General features: G+C 40.2%; 1 protein-coding gene across 1 annotated transcript in view; it reads right to left on the bottom strand.

Moving 5' to 3' along the window:
• Nucleotides 1–12,103: 12,103 nt before the first annotated feature.
• The window catches only part of MOV10L1 (Mov10 like RISC complex RNA helicase 1), a 36,540-nt gene continuing 26,451 nt past the window's right edge, over nucleotides 12,104–22,192 (bottom strand). Inside the window, exons 23-28 of the mRNA XM_031552123.1 lie at nucleotides 19,499–19,672; nucleotides 18,548–18,697; nucleotides 17,861–17,968; nucleotides 14,735–14,872; nucleotides 14,208–14,299; nucleotides 12,104–13,685 (exon numbers count right to left, since the gene is read on the bottom strand). Of these exons, the coding sequence (XP_031407983.1) occupies nucleotides 13,676–13,685; nucleotides 14,208–14,299; nucleotides 14,735–14,872; nucleotides 17,861–17,968; nucleotides 18,548–18,697; nucleotides 19,499–19,672 (672 nt within the window). The 3' untranslated portion in view covers nucleotides 12,104–13,675. The remainder of the gene's footprint in view (nucleotides 13,686–14,207; nucleotides 14,300–14,734; nucleotides 14,873–17,860; nucleotides 17,969–18,547; nucleotides 18,698–19,498; nucleotides 19,673–22,192) is intronic.

Raw genomic sequence — 22,192 nt, 5'->3', positions numbered from 1 at the left:
GCTAGGAGCTTTTAAAGTTGAAGTAAACTCATACTGCAAATTAACAAGGAAGTACAGATGAGATGATGGTGTTTTTTTTCTTTTTCTTTTTTTTTTTTTAAATTAAAGTTGATTGAAGGTGTAAGAGCTGATTCCTGCTGCTAGTCGTGTGTGTTCAAGCATCACAAGCTAAAATACATGAATATCATTTGGAGGAAGGAGCAAAAATCTCCTGGAGTCATCTCACTGTGCTGCACACAGTTCCCTGGTTGCTGATTGCCTCTCTCTGATCCCATTAATCTTGCACTCTGCTGCACATTGGCTCTGCTTCAGCAGGACGGATGGAGAACAACACTGTTGTAGCTGATTCTGTAGCATGATTAGGCATTTTACTGAGAAGTACATATTCAAATTCTTCAGGCTGAAGAGGGCCTAAAACACAGATTTCTCACTTCCCAGGGAAGTGTTCTAGCCCCTATGATATCATCTCATGTGGTATAGGCTATTGGAACTGCATTAAAGAAAAACAAAGGAAAACACTGATGCTGTGAACTTACAGTTGCTCAAAGCATTCAATTATGCTCAGTTATTAACTTGCTATTTCCATACCTTCAAACAGATGGTGCATTAAGAGTAAGGAAGGTTTTAACCCTACATCTTGGCATATAGAAACAGTACAGCAGAGATTCTTTTTCTTGCACGCTTATTAAGGAATTCTAGCTGGATGGGGATTCTGAGATCTCCCAGCACAGCAGGATAAGCTTTGCTGCCAGCAACCTGAACATACTGCTGCTCCCCTGGAGAAGGAGTAGGGAGGGCTGTGGAAGATACTGCCGCAGAGGCAAAAGGCTGAGGCCGTGTTCAAGGAGGTGGAGAAATGCAGAAGGAACACTGCAGAGAATTTTGCACAGGAATAATAAAAGTAAAAGTTGCGGTAGTCTCTGGTCATCCCTAAATCACATACCCAAGTAATGATGTGAGAGAGAAAGGAAATTAGGAGAGGCAAGGAAAGAAGTGAAATTCCTGCATTGTTCATCAGTTTTTGTGTTCCTGCAGGTTGCAGTCCTTTTGATGCAAACCATTAACTTATTATCAATCAGCCACTCTATCTACATGACTATTTTAACCCCCTTGTGTAAATTAGTAAGATTAATAGAGATCACTTGATTTAAATTAAAATTAATATCAGGACACTTGATATTGTCCATTTGATTGTATGCAAACGAGAAGGAGCAGCTGTGACAACTTAGTTTTATTAATGCAGTTGAAAACAGTGAACAAGCTACAAAGTTCAATGATACAAATCCCCATGTCTCCAACAGCAATTGCAGAGATTTATATTTTAATTGATATTTTGTTCTGAAAGGAAAATGGATGCCCTCAGCTACCTAAGTCCTTACAATTGATCAGGCACAGAATAATCTATAAAGATTAACAGTACCACCATGCCAGCATTGGAAAAAAAACCCACCCAACCCTAAACAAAAAAAAACAATCCCCAAAGGCAGAAGCAGCTCTTCAAAATCTGTAAGCTCTGAGGGTAACATGTCTAACAAGAGTTCACAATCCACAAAGCAGTGCATGCATTTGCAGTGAGTAATAACTCATCAGAATTGTTAGGCGTGGCATGGATTTGAGCACATATGGTATCCCTAATTTCCCTTGCCTGCTTGAACCTTAATTCTGTACTGCTATTGAAGGAGCACTGGTTAAGGGATCCATCAGTATGTAGGCTCTGCTTTAAACAAAAATACTTGCCTCTGGTTTTCCAGGTTGCAGACCACGACACAGCAAGTCATGGATGTATCTACATGCTTTTGCAAGCTTGACATCCAGGTCATTTTCAGGCTGGTGCTCCTTTCTGTTTGTGTTCCACATGCACTGGCCAGTCCTACTCTGAATCTTCCAAACAAACTGGAACTGCAAAGTCAAATTGCTGAGGGCCTCTTTCACTAGTGGAATGAATTTCTTCAGCCATGTACCACAGCTCTGGAAGACTGGAGGACTTCCCTTACAGTCATGACATCCTTCAGACATTGTGGAGCCATCGCTGGTCATTCCATGTCAGCAGGACTGTGTAATCCCACCTACCATGCTGTCTGTTTTGTTCAGCTGCTCCTTAAGTGTTGAAGGATGAGAAAGCAGTCACAGCATTCATCTTCTTTGCCAGATTTATGATACACTCCGTGTTCAGTCTCCATACTAAATGCCTTCACATAATTAGGAATGGTCTCTCTGATCTAGTGTCCCAAACCACAACTGCCAGCAAGCAGTATGCAGGCCCAGCAAAGATATATGCCTTGGCAGGCTAACACGACTTCTGCCCTTGAGCCTGCTAAGAAAAAGCAAGTCTCACAATGCACCACAGGGAAGAGTCCTCCTGGGAACAGCTCTGCATTCTCATGGAAAGGACAGATCTACCCCTACCAGCTATCACAAGGACTTGGGCACTGCATGGGCACTGATCACCGCTGCATGGAACTTGTGAGGCATGACAGCATGTGTGGGAGCAAGGGGGCTTTTGCCTGCCTCAAGTTTGGCATCCACATGTACAAATGCATGGACACTTCCCAATTATGTGCTTGCCTTGTAAAGTCAGTTACTTCTTCTGTATCTACAGGGGTCAGACAGCCTTTGTCACATCTTTGGGTGGATGTTGCTGGAATTGAATTACTTTGGGCATCAGGTTATCTTCAGATATGTTCCAGCATGAACAGAAGTGGATACTGGAAGGACTCGGTGTCCTGAAGATTTCAGCTGATGGCACCTTCACTGTTAGAAGAAAATATCACAGAAAAGATAATGCAGAACCAGAATATAATCTTCAGTGGCTTCGGTTGTCTGATGTTTGTCAATTGGCATGCACAAATGGAGACTCTGGCATTTCTTTCCAGACATGGGCATATTTTCCTATGGATGCCAAAACTTGTTTCTGGAACAAGAAGACTGGAAGAAAACTACTCATAAAACCAGTGCTTTTTAAATAGTAATATGGCAATAAATGTAATAAGAATGATGTAACATGGAAAATAATATGCTATTACTATTGAAGAACTCATAGTCATCCTTTTGGTTTTGAGCGTAGCATAGGCACAAATATTTTGGCCTAATTTCAGCTTGGAGAACTAGCAGTGGCTGAACAGAAGAGATGAGAAGGGAAACATTCTTGCACCATTGCTGAAAAGCAGAACAAATATTTGTAAGAAATAGAAACAACTCTCAACAACAGTGATCAATATAGGTGCCTCTCTTTGTAGTGCAGTGAAAAACTATTTTACCCCCTCTCAGAACCAGCTCCCGTCTGAAAGCACCTGCACTGCATCCTGCAGTAGGACTGCTGTGTGAACTGCTGAAACTACAACTTAAAACCTGAACCTAACTTCTCTAATGTATATTTTCTGAGTATTTTGACTTGATGTGAAAAAAGATATACAAACAACTCCAACATCTAAAATTATCACAAAACAAAGCTGAAAAAGGTTTGAATTAATACTGTCTTGTTCCAGAGAAAATTAGTAATTACAAGTCCTACAGTAAAGAATAACATTGCAAACGAATCTTCCTAGATACACTGTGAGGGATTTCCATTTGGTTCAAACAGTTTAGATGAATTTCACATTTGTTTTTGACTTTAGTCTTGAAAAGATTACAGAAAACACATTCTTCTCCTCATTTTCCTAGTGGGAGGGTACAGAGAAGAGGCAAAGGACACGAGTTTGAAGAAATTCTGATTAGGTGTGTAAAATTAAAAAAAAAAAAACAAAAACATGACGGTCATACAGGGAAGCTGTAGCCTGTCCTTGCAGCTATCCAAAAGCTGACTGCACATGGCCCAAGCTGACCTTGTGGGATCTGCTTTGAGGGAGTAGAGTAGATCTCCAGAGGCCCCTTCCAAGCTAAACCTGCTCTATAACCTTATGTTACATCGGTTTCAGGTCTTGTTACAAACTGGAAGGATGCCCAAACCCAGAAAGCAAATACTCCTTTGAGTGCAATACACAGTGCTCTACGGCTGCTGCAAATCATGCCATTCCCTTCCTGGCTGTAAACATTTTGCTTTGTAAGTTATGTCACCCCGAAGAGCTATTAGGGTAAGATTACATGCACCATATCTCCTAAAGAGCCAGGTTCTCGTCTGTCAACAAAGCTTACTGGTTTTCCTGTAATCTTGTGAATGTACTTTTGTAGCCTTGGGCAAAACATTTTTAGTTCATCTGCTGTTCTGCTGGTTTTGGCAAATCTGCCCATGCTGCTGGTTGTGTCCCTGGTCCTGTAAACTCTGACACATCTTCCTAATTTGATGGTCATACACAGCCAGTAGTACTGAAGTGCAGATATTAGTAAGGCCAAGCCATTGCATGTGAGATTGCACATGGCCTGCGTTTGTCCATCACTTGGCACTAGCTGGCTGTGTTAACTTGGCTGTACTGAGCTGCTCACCCCTGACTAGAGAACATCACCAGCTGAATCAGCTGTCTGATTATGCTGAACGTGTATTATAAAATGCTGGTTTTGACATAAGCCCTTACTGCTGAATTTAAAGAGCGTGCCTAATGCTAGCAGTGGGTTATTGACCAAAGGCCTTTTGTCTGTGGGGACAGACAACTGACGAAATCTGTGTGCAGACTTGGAACAAATGAACCCCTTGTGGCCAAGGAACCAATTAATTTGCAGATGATTTATTACAAAGTTATTTAAAAATATCCAGAATAATTCTGAATTTAAACAACTTCTTGAATCCTGAAGAAGTTAAGAACTTCCTTTTATTCATCATTACAGCGGGTGAGCACCACGACACAGGCAATGCGTTCTTCCCTGAGGAGCAATTGTAGAGAATATGCCACATGAGGTATTGTAACATCAGTCACTGAGGTATGGGCAGATGCTGCCCTGGTGTGAAGGCTGTGCAATGGATATGATTTCTTCCTGTCCCTCCTTTGCCACTGCACCTTGCAGTCCTTTCTGCGGGCAGGAAAGAGAGGCCTGCCAGCTCAGCACACGGGCAGAGCTCCTCTGTTTCATAACTGATGTATTTTGCAGAGGAGCTGAAGAGAAGACCAGGTGTCACACCAAGATTCCAGAAATGTAACTAATTTTATCTAATATACTGGGGCAAAACTGGATGATAAACTCTGAAAAACTGACTTGATGTAATAGTATTTTTAAAGGCATCTTTAACATATTAAGTATGTACTCATGCGACTCTGATATGGAAAATGAAAGCGTATAAATAGCTCATGCAGATTCATGAGCTGCGTAGATATTTGATGGAAAAGGCTTATGGGTTTAGGTTATTCAATAAAGCTTTGGCTGGAACAGAATTAAATTAGGATATAATGACATTTTCATATTAAAATTAAGTAAGTTTAAAAAAAGAAGTGAGAAAAAAAGTTGAGTCCAAGGCAAGGCAGGTAATCTCTGCAGAGTCAGATGTTGCCCACGGGGCACCTGGCTTGATGGCTGTGGGCCATGGCTGTTCATTGTCTTCCCAAAGCCATGGAAGGGAAATTAGTCTCTGCAATATTAGATCATAATGTAATTTCTTAACCACATTTATGAGAAATACCGGTCTTTAATTAGTAACATAAATGAAACTGGAAGAAATTATTAAAGGAATGCCGCAGAGATAAAAATCTTTACCAGTTATCCTGATGAAATCTGGAAAAAGCTGACACGTACACTGAAGAAGGAAATAAGACGTCTACGCAAACCTCCACCTACATCAGCTAACAGAAAGCAGAACTAATTCTACCAAAGTCTCATACGCACAGCAGGACAGTGGTGGCAGTGGGAGTTAAAGGGGCTGTGCAGTTTCTTTACTGCAGGGGATGCGATCGCTGTGATGCACTGCAGAGGGCATGCAGTAATTTCTGGCGTGGCTGCAGAGGGAGGTGCGCGTTCCCAGGCGCTGCTGACGCAGATGCTGTCAGTGAGGTAGAAGGATTGCTGGGTACTGGTCTCATTCTGTCAGTGGATCTGTCAGGTGCTGATGGATTATTAAACCACGTACCTCTGCCGCAATGTACGCAGGCAGCTGTTAAACAATTTGCATTAAATCGGTAATTTTCTGATCACAAGGGGAGAGACTCATGAGTACCTGACAAAACATCATCACTTAAGGGTCTTCAGCCTCAAAGCACACCGATTTATACTGATGTGGAGACAATCCACTTCCTGAAAATTGTACTTGGGTGTTTAAAGGCATCTTTAACATATTAAATATGCCTTGTTTTACTTGCATCACTTCCTGATCCAAACCCTATAGTGGGATTCCTTCTGCTGTCTGTGGAGAGCAGACATTGCCATTATACACAGCCTGTACCTGCACTGTGTAAAGCAGGTTTTCAAAATGTGATTTCAGAACATCAAAAACACCCACTTAGAACATGACTTCCAATGAAAATGATGCATAGGTACCAACATCCTAGGACTCCTAACTCCAAAAGTGTTTAGGGTAAACTTGAATTTAAATTTCTTGTGTTATTAACCAGTTCTGTGGGCCCCAGATTAATACTGTAAGCAACCGCTCTGACCCAAGGGACTGGTAAAAACCCAGATTGTGAGAATACAGAAATAGCAAATCCCCTTTGCAGTAGGAGCCCAAGGAGAAACTGAAGTAGGCACTTTGGAGCACACTTGCTCCAGGATCATGAGCATAATTTTCCTTTGCAGGAAATGATGATGAGCTTGGTGCACAGGGGACTAAGAGAGAAAAGAAAGTACTTTTAAAGCACTTGATTACATTCAAGAGATTTTAAAAAGGCACCTAGCGTGTTGAATTTCAGCTGGTTCTTTGAATAATTTGTTATTAAAATGCCTGAGGACTCATTTATACACGGAATGTGTTTGACACATTCAACAGTGCACTTCAGAACTCTGTCACCAGGCTGCTGGCTGCCATGTCTTCAGGGGTGCCGTAAGCAGGCCGCTCCCTGCTGCCTGTGTTTGCTCCATCAGCACGCCGTGGCTCTTGCACAGCCATGAAGTGACACAAGCACCAGGAGGCAAATGTGAAAAACAGAATGGAAAGCTATCCTGAACATTTAAAACTTCTTTTTCACACTGAGAAAGGTGTCAATTCATTTTATTTCAGGATATCTCTACAAGTAGGACAACCGAAGTTGACTTCTGATTCCAGACCTAAGCTTGCTGACTTTGATCCCAGGCAGATCTGCAGTTTTATCTAGATTACGATTACAGAGCAATTTACAGTTAGCAGCAACGACCTGCCTGTAATGAATTTACTTTTATTTATGCTATTAATAAATTTTTTAAAAATTAATTGTGCTCTTTCACAATCTGTTTCTTCTCATGCCTATTTCTATAGTAAGTCCATTTAAAAAAAAGTCTGTTCCTTGGATTTCTCTCTTGCTAGGTTTTTCTGTGCAGGTAGCACTAACTGCACGCACAAGTGAGGCTGACATACAGGGCACTACCATGAAGGCCACCTACGTTCATAGCACACAATCATTTTTAAGATAACTGGAGAACATTCAGAACCTTAAAGGAATCATATCACAGTTCATACTTTCGGTGCAAATGAAACAATAATATTCACCTGCAATGTATGTGAGAAGACTCATTGCCTCGGTAGTGGTACCTGGTACAACACACTTAAAAAAAGCTTGATAGTGATATAATGGATGAAACAATCTAAATGAAAAATCTGGCAAGCGGGTTTGTATGGGAACTGTTGAGTCATGGCCTGAACCTCTGATTTCTCCTGAGGAAAGGACTGAGTCATCCGTGGGAGCACAAGTGAAGGCAATTCACCTGTGTGACCAGAAGAGGTGGAACCTGGCTGCACCTCTCCTAAACTTCACTTAAGGACTGACTGCCCCTCAGGAAGGATCTCTTTCTGGAGATGGCTCCTCTGTGGAGTCTTTCCTGTGAACCTAGATCTTTGGATACAGGTGAGCGTTCCTTCTCTATTTGTTTCTTTTCCCATTTTCACCACGATAATCTTTCCAGCTGTCGCACCAACTGTAACAGGGCTGTTGTTAAAAGTCAGTGGTGGCTTAAGTAAAATTAAATAAGAGCCTAAGAAAGTCACTTGGTCTCTGCTCACTAACCTTTCAGCAATCCCATCATACTTATGCTTTGGGACATCTGGTGAACATCAAGCATTAAACCAGGCAATGCTGGCATAACCTCAAGGGCACTCTCCAAAACAATAATTACAATAGAGGTTTAAATGGTCACTGTCCTCTGTTCAATGCAAAGAATGTCTGCATTTTAATCACTCTGCAGGAAATGTTTATGCTGGATTTCTTCTTCCACCTCACTTATCCCATCTGTGCTGTGTGCTCATTAATTTAAGGGAAGCCAAGAGGGAAATTTTCACTATCCTTCAGTCTCTGCTATGCTGTACTCCTCATTGTCCCAGGGCACAGCTGTTAGCAGCAGAAGGGAAATCACCACAAGCCCCATGACTTCCCACACAGTACTTCCAGCACATCACAACCTGCCCACGTGCCTCCCGTTGTGCCATTGCTCCCCCAGTTCACTGCTGCAGCTTTGTGCAGGGGCTGCTCTGCTTGGCCTCCGCCAGCCACCACGTTGCACCAGCCCTGTGCTGAGGGCACCTGGCCACCTTCCCTTGGCCTGCATGCGTGCACCTCACTGCACGGCTGTGCTGCTGAAGAGGGCCAGCTGGCATCACTTAAATTGCAGGGTTGGGGCTTCTCCTCTGAAATCCATGTCTTATAGTACGTGATACATGGGGATCTTCAGAGTTGTGGCAATAAAGACGATTCTATACCCTGTTCAACCTGCACACCAACAGGACCGCTCCTCTTGCTGCTATGGCCCCTCTAAATACACACCATGATGATAGCAATGCCCAGCCAGGCTGACAGTGACCAGGCTCCTCTTCCTGCTATTCACACGCAGATGCATTTTGTTATTTCTCACATTGTTTGGAACACACCGATCTGTTATGGAAATGAACACTTCTGCTAAGCATCATGGTACTAGGAAGCCCACCAAAGCATTTATTTTTGTATTTTCATCTTGCACAGAGAGGTAAACCAATTTACTTCTGTATCAGTGACCTCTACTTCTTCAGCAAGAGTAAGAACCACAGAATTCCAATGTTTTCATTTCCCCAAATGCTGTCCTTCACCTCTTACTTACATACTTTTCATTAACCAGGAACAAAATGGTCTCCTGTGCTTGTAGGGAGAGATGATGCAGGCAGCTAAGGCAGGTTTTAGAGCACCTAGCTTCACTTGACCAGAACTCAGCTCATTTCAGCTTCTGGCCTCATCCTGCAGTGTCAACAGAGAGAGGCACCTCTGGGGATTTATTCAAATATTCTAGACACGTGTTAGGATGAAGCAAACGACTGTATGTACTTCTGTTAGCTAGGAAGGGAGCAGGGACAAGTTAGCTGGAACACAGCTCTCAGGCATTTGCACTTGCAGCTGCCAGAAAGAATCTCTTGTTCAGTTTTAGCACTTCCATGTTGACTACACGACTACACATTCCAGTTATGTGAGAGGAAGAGAAGTCATATATGGCAGTCAGAGTGAAGCGAGTAATGGTTAGGAAAAGCAAAATACTGGGGGTATATTTTATTTTAAACTTTCTTTTTTTCTATTATCCCTTTGTTGACTGTACTCTTTCCTTACTTACAGTCTCATCTGTCTCCTCAGTTTTTCCTTCTTGATGCTACAGTTCCTCTGAAGAACCTTCGAATTTGTGCCTTTCAGTCAAATTCCAAGCCCTTCCAAATGGAACATTTTGGCAGCATTTCATCCTCCACTTATGGACAGTTGTTCACTCCATGGTCTGCAGTTTGCCTTTACAGCCCATCACTTCCTCACTGTACTTCAGTGGGACACAGCAGTGCAAGTGTTTCCTTGTGCCTCACAGAGCAATTTTCAACAGGCTAGTACCAAAATATCATTTAAGAAGTACTGAAATGCAACAACACCTAATGCTGTAAGGAGATGTAAGCAGTTTAAAAGGATTATTTTACACTCCAATTATTCACTGTCCTAGAAGAACACCCTCCTCCTGGCTTGCATGTTCACTACCATTGGTACTAGAATAAAGCCAGTTGTTTAAATAATCAGAGTACATAAATTTTAGCAAGCCTGCTAAAACTGAGACAAATTGTTTCTGATTCTGTGATTGTTTTCTTTTTGTTAGCTGCAAAAAACCAGAAACGCATTTTAAGAGAGTCTGTTTCTTATTAAGATTTAGAATACTCAATTCTTCTGATATCCGAACTTCAAAATATGCAGCCCAATGTTCCCTTACACCTCAAAGCTGATTTATTTAAAAAAGAAAAGTGCATTAAAGTTTCCTGACATCATAAGCAGCAGGTGCAGTTCGTATGTACTGTGAATTCTATTTCTTGCCCCGCTGATCTAATGTCCTTACTAGAATGTGGGCTCTGGAAACAAAAGCAGGCACACAAGGTGTAGAACACAGATTGCAACTACAACTTGATTTTTTTATTTTTATTTATGTATAGATTGACCACTCTTCGGGAGAATGAAGAGTAGAAAAAAAGAACAGGGCTCCAACCCCCCCCACTATCTGTTACAGTACACCCAATGTGCCTGTGAAGCCTGTTCAGCATGGCAGGGGTAGCACCTCGCCACACGTGTGTTTCCTGGACTACATGAGCTGGCACGACTTACATCATTTGGCTGATGTCAGAGGCGCCCAGTTTGACCTTCAGTATGTTGCTATGTAGTTGCTAGGGATGCAAGTTCTATTAGATAAAGCATAGTTAAACATCTGTTATGACAAAATACAGAACTAGAAGAAATAACGGAGTATTTACCCAGCAACTCCTACAGCAGTCATTTAGCCTGATCTGACCTATAACTGTGCCAATGTGAATAGAGGAATGGCAGCAATTTCATTAATATAGAGCTAAAAGAAGTAGAATGAACAACAGGAGGGACTGCGCCTCCAATAAAGACTTCATATTCTACAATACTCTTAGAAGAGCATACCTTCTCTTGTGCTTGTGTTCTAACTGCAGCCAATTACAGAATGTTTTTTTCGTAAGTAAAGACATCTGTTCCTCACTGCCATGGCAGAGAAATTAGCTGCTGGCCTACTAGTAAAGCTGCAACACAGAACATATTTCACACCTCTGCTTTCTGAAATGCACTGAGAAAACAAGAAGCTGCTGTTGTGTATACAGTTGAGTATTATCCGCTTTGATTCCATTTGGAAAACCTCTAGTATTTCCCAGTGTCTTTAGTGGTCTTTGGAGGTATTTTTTTCAACTCGTAATTGTTTATGTTAAATGGCTCAGGACTTATTTACAGACTATACTCACTTTTCATAGATCAGCAATATCTAACTCAATGTATTACGTATAGGGAGCTGAGGAGGTAGATTTGTGGTCCTGTGCTCTCTGGCTTCATGTACCTTTAGCTTGCTGTTCGAGACACGGTGGAAGCACTCTTGTGGCCTCTGTAATTTCTTAGTGAGGCAGTGACTTAATAAAAATCAGAAACAATATATATATATATATATATATATATATATATATATACACACGTTTTAACTTGGGGGGAAAAGATTGTTCATGTCTGAACTAAGTAACTGGATCATGGTTTTCATGAAAACTAAGACTTGCTTAGACCACAGACTCGCTCATTGCTACTTCTGTATGCAGTAGCTGGATTCTCTCTGTTGTTTAGATTCTAAAAATGTTTATCTTTGTTACAGTAAAAATGACAGATGACTTTCAACAAATAGAGAAAATGCAGTCTGTTTTCCTCCACTTTTCAACATTTCAGCTCATGAGGCTGTACACCTTTACAAAAGATGACAAGAATAGCAGAGCCAAAGCCTCTTGCACTGGCACCTCTGCCTGCACATCAGGCTGCCAGGAGTTGTAAACACTGCTTAATATTGCACAGGTCAGATGGGTAAGGTCTCTCTTCAAAGACTTTCAGTAGCAATAACCATGGGCAGTAACAGGCATTTATCATTTGCCTTTTTTCTCAGTAACAAAGGCACAGCCTTTCAAACCCAATCATGTAGCTGCCTTTGTAGAAGTAAAGTCAACATGCAAACTACTGTGATTTGAAGAGCAAAGGAGCAATTCTTTACTAGCTACCTTACTATACATAAGGCCATGGAAACACAAATGAGTTTTGAGTTACATCTAGTGATGAAGTAAGTGCTATTATTCTGTTATCACTTCACTGTTCTTCAAAGAGAACATGTGAACACTTGAGAAAACCTGTGTTACCACTACTTACAAGCAGAAGTATCATAGAATCATAGAATGCCTTGGAGTGGAAGGGTACTCAAAGATCATTTAACAGGACTACGTAGTTGCTGTGAGATCTGGTCCATCATAATCCTCAAAGGAAGACATACAAGAAATCCTTCAATGGGGAACAGATTCTTTATTGGACAGATTCCAAAGTTTTATGTAGAATACTGGAATGGCATTACAGCCACTGACATTTTCAGTATAATACTGCAACAAACTGTCTATCGTGACTTTTTCAGGAGTAAAAACAATTAAGCCAGCATAACATACCAAAGAGACAAGGCTGGTGAGGCTGCCGTGCTGCTCCAATACAGCTGAGACTCAGACTGGATAAACACACTAAGTATACTCTGGGTTCTACACAGTGTGAGTCCCTGCACTGTGTATCTGGCTTTGATGTTTTGCCAAGCTATAAGCTGCCCTATTTATACATGAGGCATTGCAGAAGGAAGTACAGTGACCACCAGAAGTGAAAGTAATATGAACTGACTGCAAACCAAATCTTGTTTTTACCCCTTTCTTTGTTTCTCTGTAGGTTACCTACAATATTTGTCTGTTGCAGAAAACCACTGGGTTGTACTGGCAGACTCTGAAGGACAATAGCTAACTGTCCATCTTACTTTAGAAATGCTGTATGGCAATACTTAGTCAACTCAGAGAGAACACCTCATTCAAGTTTAAAGTAACAGCACAGTACACAATGAAGCTACAGTTTATGTTCACTGTTTACAATTTTGCCAAAGTTGAATACAACACTACTGTACAGGATCTTCGTAGAAACACAGCAGTTTTCACTGTCTCCCCCCACCTTTTCAACCCATTTGAGGCATTCTGACATATACCACAGCAGACAGCTGGACTGCAGCTGGAAAACAGAATCCTATGTCATCTCAGACACGTATACAAAGGCTTTAAACAAAAAAGCAGGGCTTTAAGTTTGGTTGGCTTAAGATACTCAACATCAGCCAAGTGGAGATATTCACGCATCATTCCAGTTCAATCCAGTGTGGATTATAAATGTCACACTTCATAAATAACAAGACAAAAACATATTCTTGGAACAGAAGAGTTTCAGGAGGCACTACAGAAGTTTGAGAAAAAAACTGAAATGTCAAAAACAAAGAAAAATTAATATACAAGTTCAGCAATAACTTTCTCCTGAAGCTTAGAGGACTCACACACACCTGCTCTATGCAGAAGTAGAATCATACACTTTTTAAACAAAAAAAGCAAATTGGTTGCCAGTATCACTTTATAGTGATAAATTTCAACTTTTTCACCTCTTGAAAGGAAGCATTAAGAAGCCTCTCTTGGATAAACTTCAAGGAATTTCAGAACGTGTGCCTTTCCCCAGGGCCAAAAGGTGCTGGATTCCTATTAAATATTCTTAGCTTCAAAAACAGAAGAGAACTGAATGCATCTTGGACACTGAAAAATTAGTCACACCTGTCTATTAAAGAGATAAGATAAAAACGGATTTTGATTATCTTTCCATGAACAAGAACAAAGACTTTGATAGTTAATTTCATCTAGAAGATAATAATATTATAATAATACTGTAACAATATAATAATATAGTATAATATTATCTAGAAGACAATATAGCAACATATTATATGATCCTAGAAGGAATGTGTTTAAATCAATCAAGAAAATTCTTTTAGTACAACTACCGTAAATGCTTCTCCCTACAGCATGCCCCCCTCAAATCCTTCTGTTCCCCAAACACATGCTGCAATGTTCAGAGGTATGCAAAATACCAAGTCCAAAACATCCTGTATTTAATAGTTAACTGTAAACATGTTATGTTTACAGTAAACATGTTATGTTTACAGTATTTATGACCATAAAATCAAATGTTACTTTTGTAGCACACATTTTTCTATTTATCATCTTTCAAATAACATAAGCTTGAAAAATGTCTTAAATTGCTCTGTGTCTAGCATGGTTACAGTGAAGCCTAGATACTCACTGTTGCAGGCTTCTCAGCTCAGAAGGCAGGTCACAACCAACATAAGCGTTATTCATTAAACTGTACTCTAATAGTGCACAAAAACAGGGATCCTACAAGAAAAGATTGATGTTTAACATAAACATGTTACTCTGTGTAACGAACCTGCCAAAAAATTAACGTGGCGCACAAATAGGACCTTTTCCATAAACAGAACAGCACAAACAGTGCAAGCGTGGAGCAACATAGCAGGAAGATACCTTCAGATGGATTAAGTTACACGTGTTGCACGTAGGTGTGGGGAGACCACACCTCCCACTCAGTTCATTCAAGAATACTGTTCTTTCTGTTGAGAAGGTCAGAAAGAACCACTCATGAGCACAAAAAGAAGACCTCTTTGGCAGGTGGTTAATTGGGATTAATCACTTCTATCTCCCTCCATTTAAAAATGAAAATAATGGCATTCAGGTAATCCCCTCCAAGTTAGTCATTTACCATGGCAAATATCATAGATGATTCAAAGATATAAGAAAACAAAAACAACTTACTTTCACAAGAAGATGAGGATTTCCTATGACAATCAGCAAAGCTTTTGCTCTAGTAATTGCTACATTGAATCTCTTTGGGTTAGAGAGAAAGCCCAAATAGTATTCCTCTTCAGCAAGTGTGTCTTCATAAGATCGCACCTAAAAATTAATTAGATATAGATTCAAAACTTACTTTGTCACAGCGCAACTTTAATCTATCAGAAAGCTTAATTTGCTCACTATAGCAAACCAAAGCTAAATGTGAGCAATACACAAGTTAGCTGAATTTTGGATTTTGAAGCTATCTAACTTATATTCCACCATTGGTTTTCCCAGAGAAGGTCTATTTTCCAACAGTGCACTAATATAACTTCAGCAATTTCAAGAGAATGGTGTATTAGCTTTATTTGAGCATCAGGAATATCCACTGTAAGCTGAAACACAAGATACCAACATAAAGTCAGTGTTTTTCAAGATGTAATCTTTTCAGTAGAAGAACTGCTAGAGTTGGTGGGTTTTTTGATGTCCTAAAAATCAACGACATTTCCGACTGTCCTATCAGTCATCGTGGCCTTAGCTTAGAAGAAAATGCCACTGAAACACTGTTAGAGCAAATTCAGTTTTTCATTAAATTTTCAGCTTTATCTCATCAACATTTGAATTAATATTTGATAAAACAATTTCCCATCACAAATGGGTTTTATGAATAGGAACATATCATGTACCTAAAACTATACAGTTACAATGCTGGATTCAAAAGCTATCATAAAATGAAGAATAACTAAGTTAAGCATGGTACCACTACCATTAGGAAAAAAGAGCAAGCAAATCCCCAAATGGTTTCTTCAAGCCACAAAATACCACCTCACCCAAACCAACTTCTTCCTTCCTCATCGCACCCAAGTCAAACTATCTTCAGGGCTTTGACTGTTTTCATGGCTGTTTTGTCCTTCTCTCTCCTGGAAATTGTGTGTGCCTGTTAGAAGTAGTCTAGTACTGCTCCTACCCTGAGCCTCAAATCCCTGGGTTTTACTTCTGCCTTTGATCATTTGTCCTCTATGCCATTACCCAGACTTACAGGAGCTCAGTCTGTAATGCATATTCCTGAACAGCTCTGAAGGATCCCATGTCACAAATACTGCAAGAACTCCACATTCCAGACACATCTCTTCTACTTCACTCTGAGACTTATTGCACCAAAAACATACTATCATTTGGAAAAAAAGCAAGCACAGATTTTTTTTTTTTGTATTCTGAACTCAATTTTATACAGTGACTGATAGCTTCAGCAAAGTTTGCAAAGCTATGGTGAAAGGCAAGGGCTACCACCTTCCAAATAACAACAGAAACTCCAAACTTAGTGATGCATTCTTCTCGTCTTGCCTCCTCACCAAATGCAATGGTTGGACTGAATACAATTAAAAACATCTTCCCAAACTTCCATCTTCCTGTATTTCCCCAACATCCCCTTCTATTAAGCTTGAGAAGTGGAACCAGGTGAACCTAAATGAGATTCAAGGTGTCGCACTTGGGTCAGGGCCATTCCAGATATGCATATAGAGTGGGAGAACTCCTTGCGAGCAGCCCTGCGGGGAAGGACATGGGGGTCCTGATGGACAAGAAGCTTGATATGAACCAGCAGTGTGCATGTGCAGCCTGGAAGGCCAACAATATCCTAGGCTGCATCAAAAGAGGGGTGGAGAGCAGGGAGAGGGAGGTGATTGCTCCACTCTACTCTGCCCCTGTGAAGCTCTGTCTAAAGTACTGTGTTCAGGCCTGGGGCGTCCAGGAAAGAAAAAGATGTGGAATTCTCAAACCGGTCCCAGAGGAGGGCCATGAAGATGATCGAAGGGCTGGAACACCCCTCCAGAAAGGCTGAGGGAACTGGGCTTATTCAGTCTGGAGAAGAGAAGGCTCTGGGAAGACTTCACTGCAGCCTTCCAGTACTTAAAGGGAGCTTATAAACAGGAGGGTGAGCACCATACTACATAATCTGATAGTGATAGGATAAAGGGGAATTGTTTTAATCTAAAAGAGGAGAGACTTAGATTAGATGCAGGCACAAGCTGCCCAGAGAAGCTGTAGATGCCTCATCAAGGCCGGGTTGGATGGGGCCCTGGGCAGTCTCATCTGGTGGGTGGCAACCTGCCCGTGGCAGAGGGATTGAAACTAGATGACTGCAAGGTCCCTTCCAACCTGAGCCATTTTATGATTCTGTGATCAGTCAGAAATTTTCTGAAAGATTCATTTATTGCAAAGAGTGAAAACAAACAGCTCTGCATTCTCATGTTTATATAAAAATATCTAGCGATGCAATTTGTGCCTCTGTAGTGTCATATTTATGTAGGTGTAGTCAACCAACACCAACACCGAATCAAGGAAGCAAAGTACTGTGAAAATGATGTCCTGTGACCAGAGTACTGCTGAAGTACAACCACAGCACAGACTTCTTTTCCCTGTCCCTTTTTTTGCAAGGCATTTTATAGCTTCAGATTCAAATAGCCAAAAGCTAGAAAAGACATTTACCAACATCCCAATACTTAACCATCAGAACACTTCAGCAGCGCATCATGAAAATGATCATGAAAGACTGTCAAGTGTTCTCCTAACAGTAAAAAAGGATACTGGATTCCTTTTTTGGGAAAGGAAGGGAAGGGAAGGGAAGGGAAGGGAAGGGAAGGGAAGGGAAGGGAAGGGGGCACTAGTGTCTGGGTAATCATCAGCTGTATACAGTTATGCGGTAATTCTCAAACAGAAAATGAAAAGAACCTACATCGACATTCATAAGCTAAACAATGATTACTGTGATTTATACAGTTCTAATATTTATACTGGATAAATATATGTTTATCCAGTTTCCATCGTCTCTCAGCACGCTTAAGTGAAGATGTATTATCTGTATGAAACTCTATAAACTCATTTTGAATTATCTAGAAACTCTTGAAGTCTACCTCAAAAGCACAGATACCATCCTGTTTACATGCATTTCAATTAAGTATTTTTCCCAAATACTATGACAGACTAGTGACATAATGAGTTCCCTTGGTTTTCTCATCCTCATTCCCCAAAGCTCCATCTCAAAAAGGAAAAAGTTACAGAGAATTAAGAACACGCAAATATTCTAGACAAGACCACAAATATACATACTGTTGATAAGATGGTAACCATGCACTCTTGTCCTTGAAACTCTTCTACTGTGCCAACTTTAATATCTGACAAATCAATGCTTCTCAGAAGAAATTTAATTTTTTCTACCTAGAAAAAAAATGTTTGAAGAAATTTATTTTTATATTTTAGAGTGGATTACTTCGAAACCAAAGGCATGAGACATGTGAAGTAATTTAACACAGATAGGTTGTAGGGAATGCCTACACCAAGCTTAGCCATCATTCGCTATTAAGGTTTTAAAACAAAACAGTAACTTTTCCTGCTATGTACAACACTTCTTATGTGACTCAACAGGGGGAATGTTTGCTACCTACATGTAAATGGAAATTAACAGGTTTTTTATAGATTTTAATGACACAAACAACTTAGATCTTAGGAGTTGATCCATGCAAGCTCTTCTTCTATCATGGAATACGTGCCAACCCAGGACTTACCACAGGAGTGGTAGGGCAAACAGTTTCCCCCATCCCCTGAAGACAGAGTGAAAAAACTGAGGATTTTCATTCTAAAGTCTAGATTTAATGGGAACATCATTATTGAATGATAATACATTGCATAACACAGTGAAGCTCTGAGATATGCCTTCCCACTTGACCAAACCAGAGCAGCAATGCAAAACTACAACTTTAAATACAATAACTTTGAAGTTTTAAATACTAGCTATACCTGCTTACGATACGGTGTAATCACTCCAATATCAGTCACTGACACTGCAATGCTTTCATTTTTAGCCAGGTGGCAACAGTACTGCATTACTTGAACTGCTTCAGTTGGATTAAACCATGAAGGACTGTGACCTTCACGAGTTTCCTTGCCCTGTATTAGGAGAAGCAAAGTGAGCAGATGAAGACCATGTGCAAAAACTAACTACATATTTAATTGATTATAGTAGTCTTACACATCTTAAATGCAAAACAAACAAAAAACAAACAAAAAAATATCTAAATAACAACAGAAATTGTAACGTAACATTATACACAAATGTCCTTATTTGCTATAAATCCTTTTCAATGAGCAACCACCACTTGTATTCTATGACAATGGTGCTTCACATATGTGACAAAGAATATAAATCTCAGCTCAGAATAACAAATGTTTGCAAGCTGTTATCCTGCTTTTGAGCAAAACTGAAGAGGACACAAGCACCTCTGAACAGTGGATACACCACTTACTACTTCACTAACTTCTTGGAAGACCCACAAAAACTTTTCTTCCTGAAGTACCAGTTTTATCTTCGACTTTTTAATCTTTAATAAACTTTTAGTTTTAGAGGCTTGCATTCATTCTAGTGCAGCATACTCTTACCTGAATTAATCTAAATCTAACAGAGCTGCCTGCAACTCCATACTGCTATTATTTGCCAATTTAAATTTTTATTAAAACATCTTCACAATACCCTGCAATCTGCAGCTGCTTAAGTTTTTAGAAAACTATTTGTCTTCAGTAGTTGTTTTGAAAACCAGATGGTCAAGAAGCCACACTTTTTGCAAAAGACTTATTCTTTTTCCATATTCTTTCTGAAACTCATTCTGATGAATAAAACTTTTGTCTACAACATTAGCAAACTTCTATGAAGCCTCTTTATTTTTACTTAGACTACATGAACATTTTACATACCCTTACTCCATGAAAAATTAATGGAAACCCTTTCCTGGGCAATTTCTCCCAGTGTAACAAAGAAGTTACTACTGAAGCATCTGCACAAACTTCGAGCTCTTTATTATAAAACAGTTTAGATGGTAAGGCAAGCAATGCAGAATGTGACCTGTAGTTGTTTATGAGTTTTGTGATCTGCAGAGACAAAAAATAAAATCTGTAACCAAAATGGGCAGTTAGAACCATAGAATATCCTGAGTTGGAAGGAATTCATAAAGATAATTGAGTTATTCATCAGACTTCAACGTATGCAGCTCTCAAGAGGACCACTTACCATCTTGCAATGTTAGCTTTCCTAAAGCTGCCAAAAAATTGTATTAAAGGCAAAAAATGCAGCTTTGATCTATAAGTAAACACTAAATAAAAAACAAGTTTCTTCCCCCCTAAATGGGAAGGAAATGGACCATCTCTTCTCCTTCTAAAGGGAGAGGGGGAAAAAAAGGAAAAAAAGGAACCAAATATACATGAAAGATGAAGGAAGAATTCTCTAGTTTGATCTATAGACACATTATGTCTCCTTTTTTAATTCAGTTCAGGTTGTTTCCAAGGGATTTCCATGGATAAAACTTATTTTTTGGAGGGGAAGACTTGAAGGGCAGAGAGGGAGCATCAGAAGAGCCAGTTATCATAACATCTGACAGAGGCAGGCCTTGGAAACCAGAACTGCCTGTCTTCAAATGAAAGAATGCCCTTGAAGAAATATTCCAGTCATTCCAATTATGCATTGTAAGAAGACATGATACCTGAAGACCTGTGAGATCCTTCAAGCTCTCATTTCCTGCTGTCTTACAATGCCAACTCTCCTTGAACATTGTATAAAAAAAAAAGTACAAGAACAGAAATTTTGGGAGTTTCAGAAAACTTTTCCTTAGGAAGCTGAACACAACCTAACGCGTAAAATTAAACATCACCTAGTACCCAACCTCCCTTGAGCAACTTAAGTTTGCCATCAGATTTCTTCCTCTGGCCAGATGTTATCAGTTTTTTTGTTAGTTTGTTTTCTGTACCTAAAAAATGAAGACATTTTCAATATGCATGTGAAGAGCGGTCTTCATTCAAGAACTGATTACCCAAAACAGTGCTCTTGCCCTAGGGTTTTCACTCTTTTCTTTTCAACAGAGTTGAACAGAGCTATGCAGGACCACAAAGGAAGACAGAGCTAGAAAGGGCACAGAGCTGTTTGGAGGGCAGTACTCAGAGAGTGGTGGTGAATGGAGTCACATTCAGCTGGTTTCTGGTCACGAGTGGTGCTCCCCAGGGGTGCTACTGGGGCCCATCCTGTTCAATATCTTTACTGATGATCCGGATCATGGGATTGAGCACACCCTCAGTAAGTTTGCAGTCAACACCAAGCTGGCAGGAAGTGTCAATTTGTCTAGGGTTAGGAAGGCTCTGCAGAGGGATCTGGATAGGCTAGACAAGTGGGCTGAAGCCAACTGTACAATCGTGAACAAGATCAATGCTGGGTCCTATACTTTGGTCACAGCCACTCCATGCAATGCTACAGGCTTGGGGCTGAGTGGCTGGAACACTGTGTGGAGGAAAAGGACCTGGGAGTGTTGGTTAATGTTCAGCTGAACATGAGCCAACAGTGTCCAGGTCACCAAGAAGGTCAACTGCATCCTGGCTTGTATCAGAAGTAATGTAGTCAGCAGGAGCAGGGAGGCAATCATCCCCCTGTACTCAGCTCTTTTTTATAGAGGAAATTCTCAGCTACAGAACACTCTTTTTCAACAGTTACCGCTATTAGCTATAAGTTCTTGCCAGCTATGAGCAAAAGTCTGTATGCAACGCTTGTAAAAACTTGCACCAGAGGAGGTGACCCACTGTAACCACTGCTGAAATGCACAACCCATTGTCTCACTGTACTCATATCCACTGTTTGGGTTACATAAATGTTCAGCAAGCACTGATCAATGTCAATTTTCTTCTGTATGGAGGAATTCAACAACACACCTTTGCTTCATATGCACTTCCATTTCAGACATCATTTTGTCAGGACTGCCTCTCTGTTGTCATTTATCAAATGGCAACAGAATGCAGTGGAATACTGGTGGGAAGGTTCAACCTCTACTGCCATATCACCAACATCTGCCTCTGTTGCTGTGGGCCAACATGATAAAATAGGAGGCATTACCTTCTGAGCAGCCCTCATAATTCCAGCACAGAGGTGAAAGGAAAAGTTTAAGTACTTCTCTATGCCATGAAATATTATGAAGTACTCCCACAAATACAGTGTAAAAATTGTCTTCTGATGCTTATATCAGAAAAATACAGAAGGTTATCCTTCAGAGAATATTTTTTCCTCACTTCCTGAAATAACATGTTCAAAAATGAATCTTTGTATTTAAAGAGGCAGCTTTACTTGTCTCGTCATGTTAAAAGCTTAAATTGCACTTGCGCATTTGTGAAGAATTATGTTATAAAGTTACTTTAAGTTGGACAATGAAACCCTTACTGAGAATTTTGCTACATGCACTGCATTTGACCAACTCTGAAGAAATCTTGTTTTTAAGCAAAGAAAGGTTTTAAGATGTTACAGCATGCCTGCTATTTGGAATACATATTCAAAATAATAAAGACTTACTAGTAAGCTAATGTTCAAGCCAGACTTAAACCTAAGCATGGGGATTAAAAGACAAAAAAAAAAAAAAA

This window comes from Meleagris gallopavo, chromosome 1, assembly GCF_000146605.3.
Source record: "Meleagris gallopavo isolate NT-WF06-2002-E0010 breed Aviagen turkey brand Nicholas breeding stock chromosome 1, Turkey_5.1, whole genome shotgun sequence".
NCBI classification, from domain to species: domain Eukaryota; kingdom Metazoa; phylum Chordata; class Aves; order Galliformes; family Phasianidae; genus Meleagris; species Meleagris gallopavo.
Note: the sequence above shows the minus strand (reverse complement) of the source record. Positions and strands in the feature narration are given on the sequence as shown.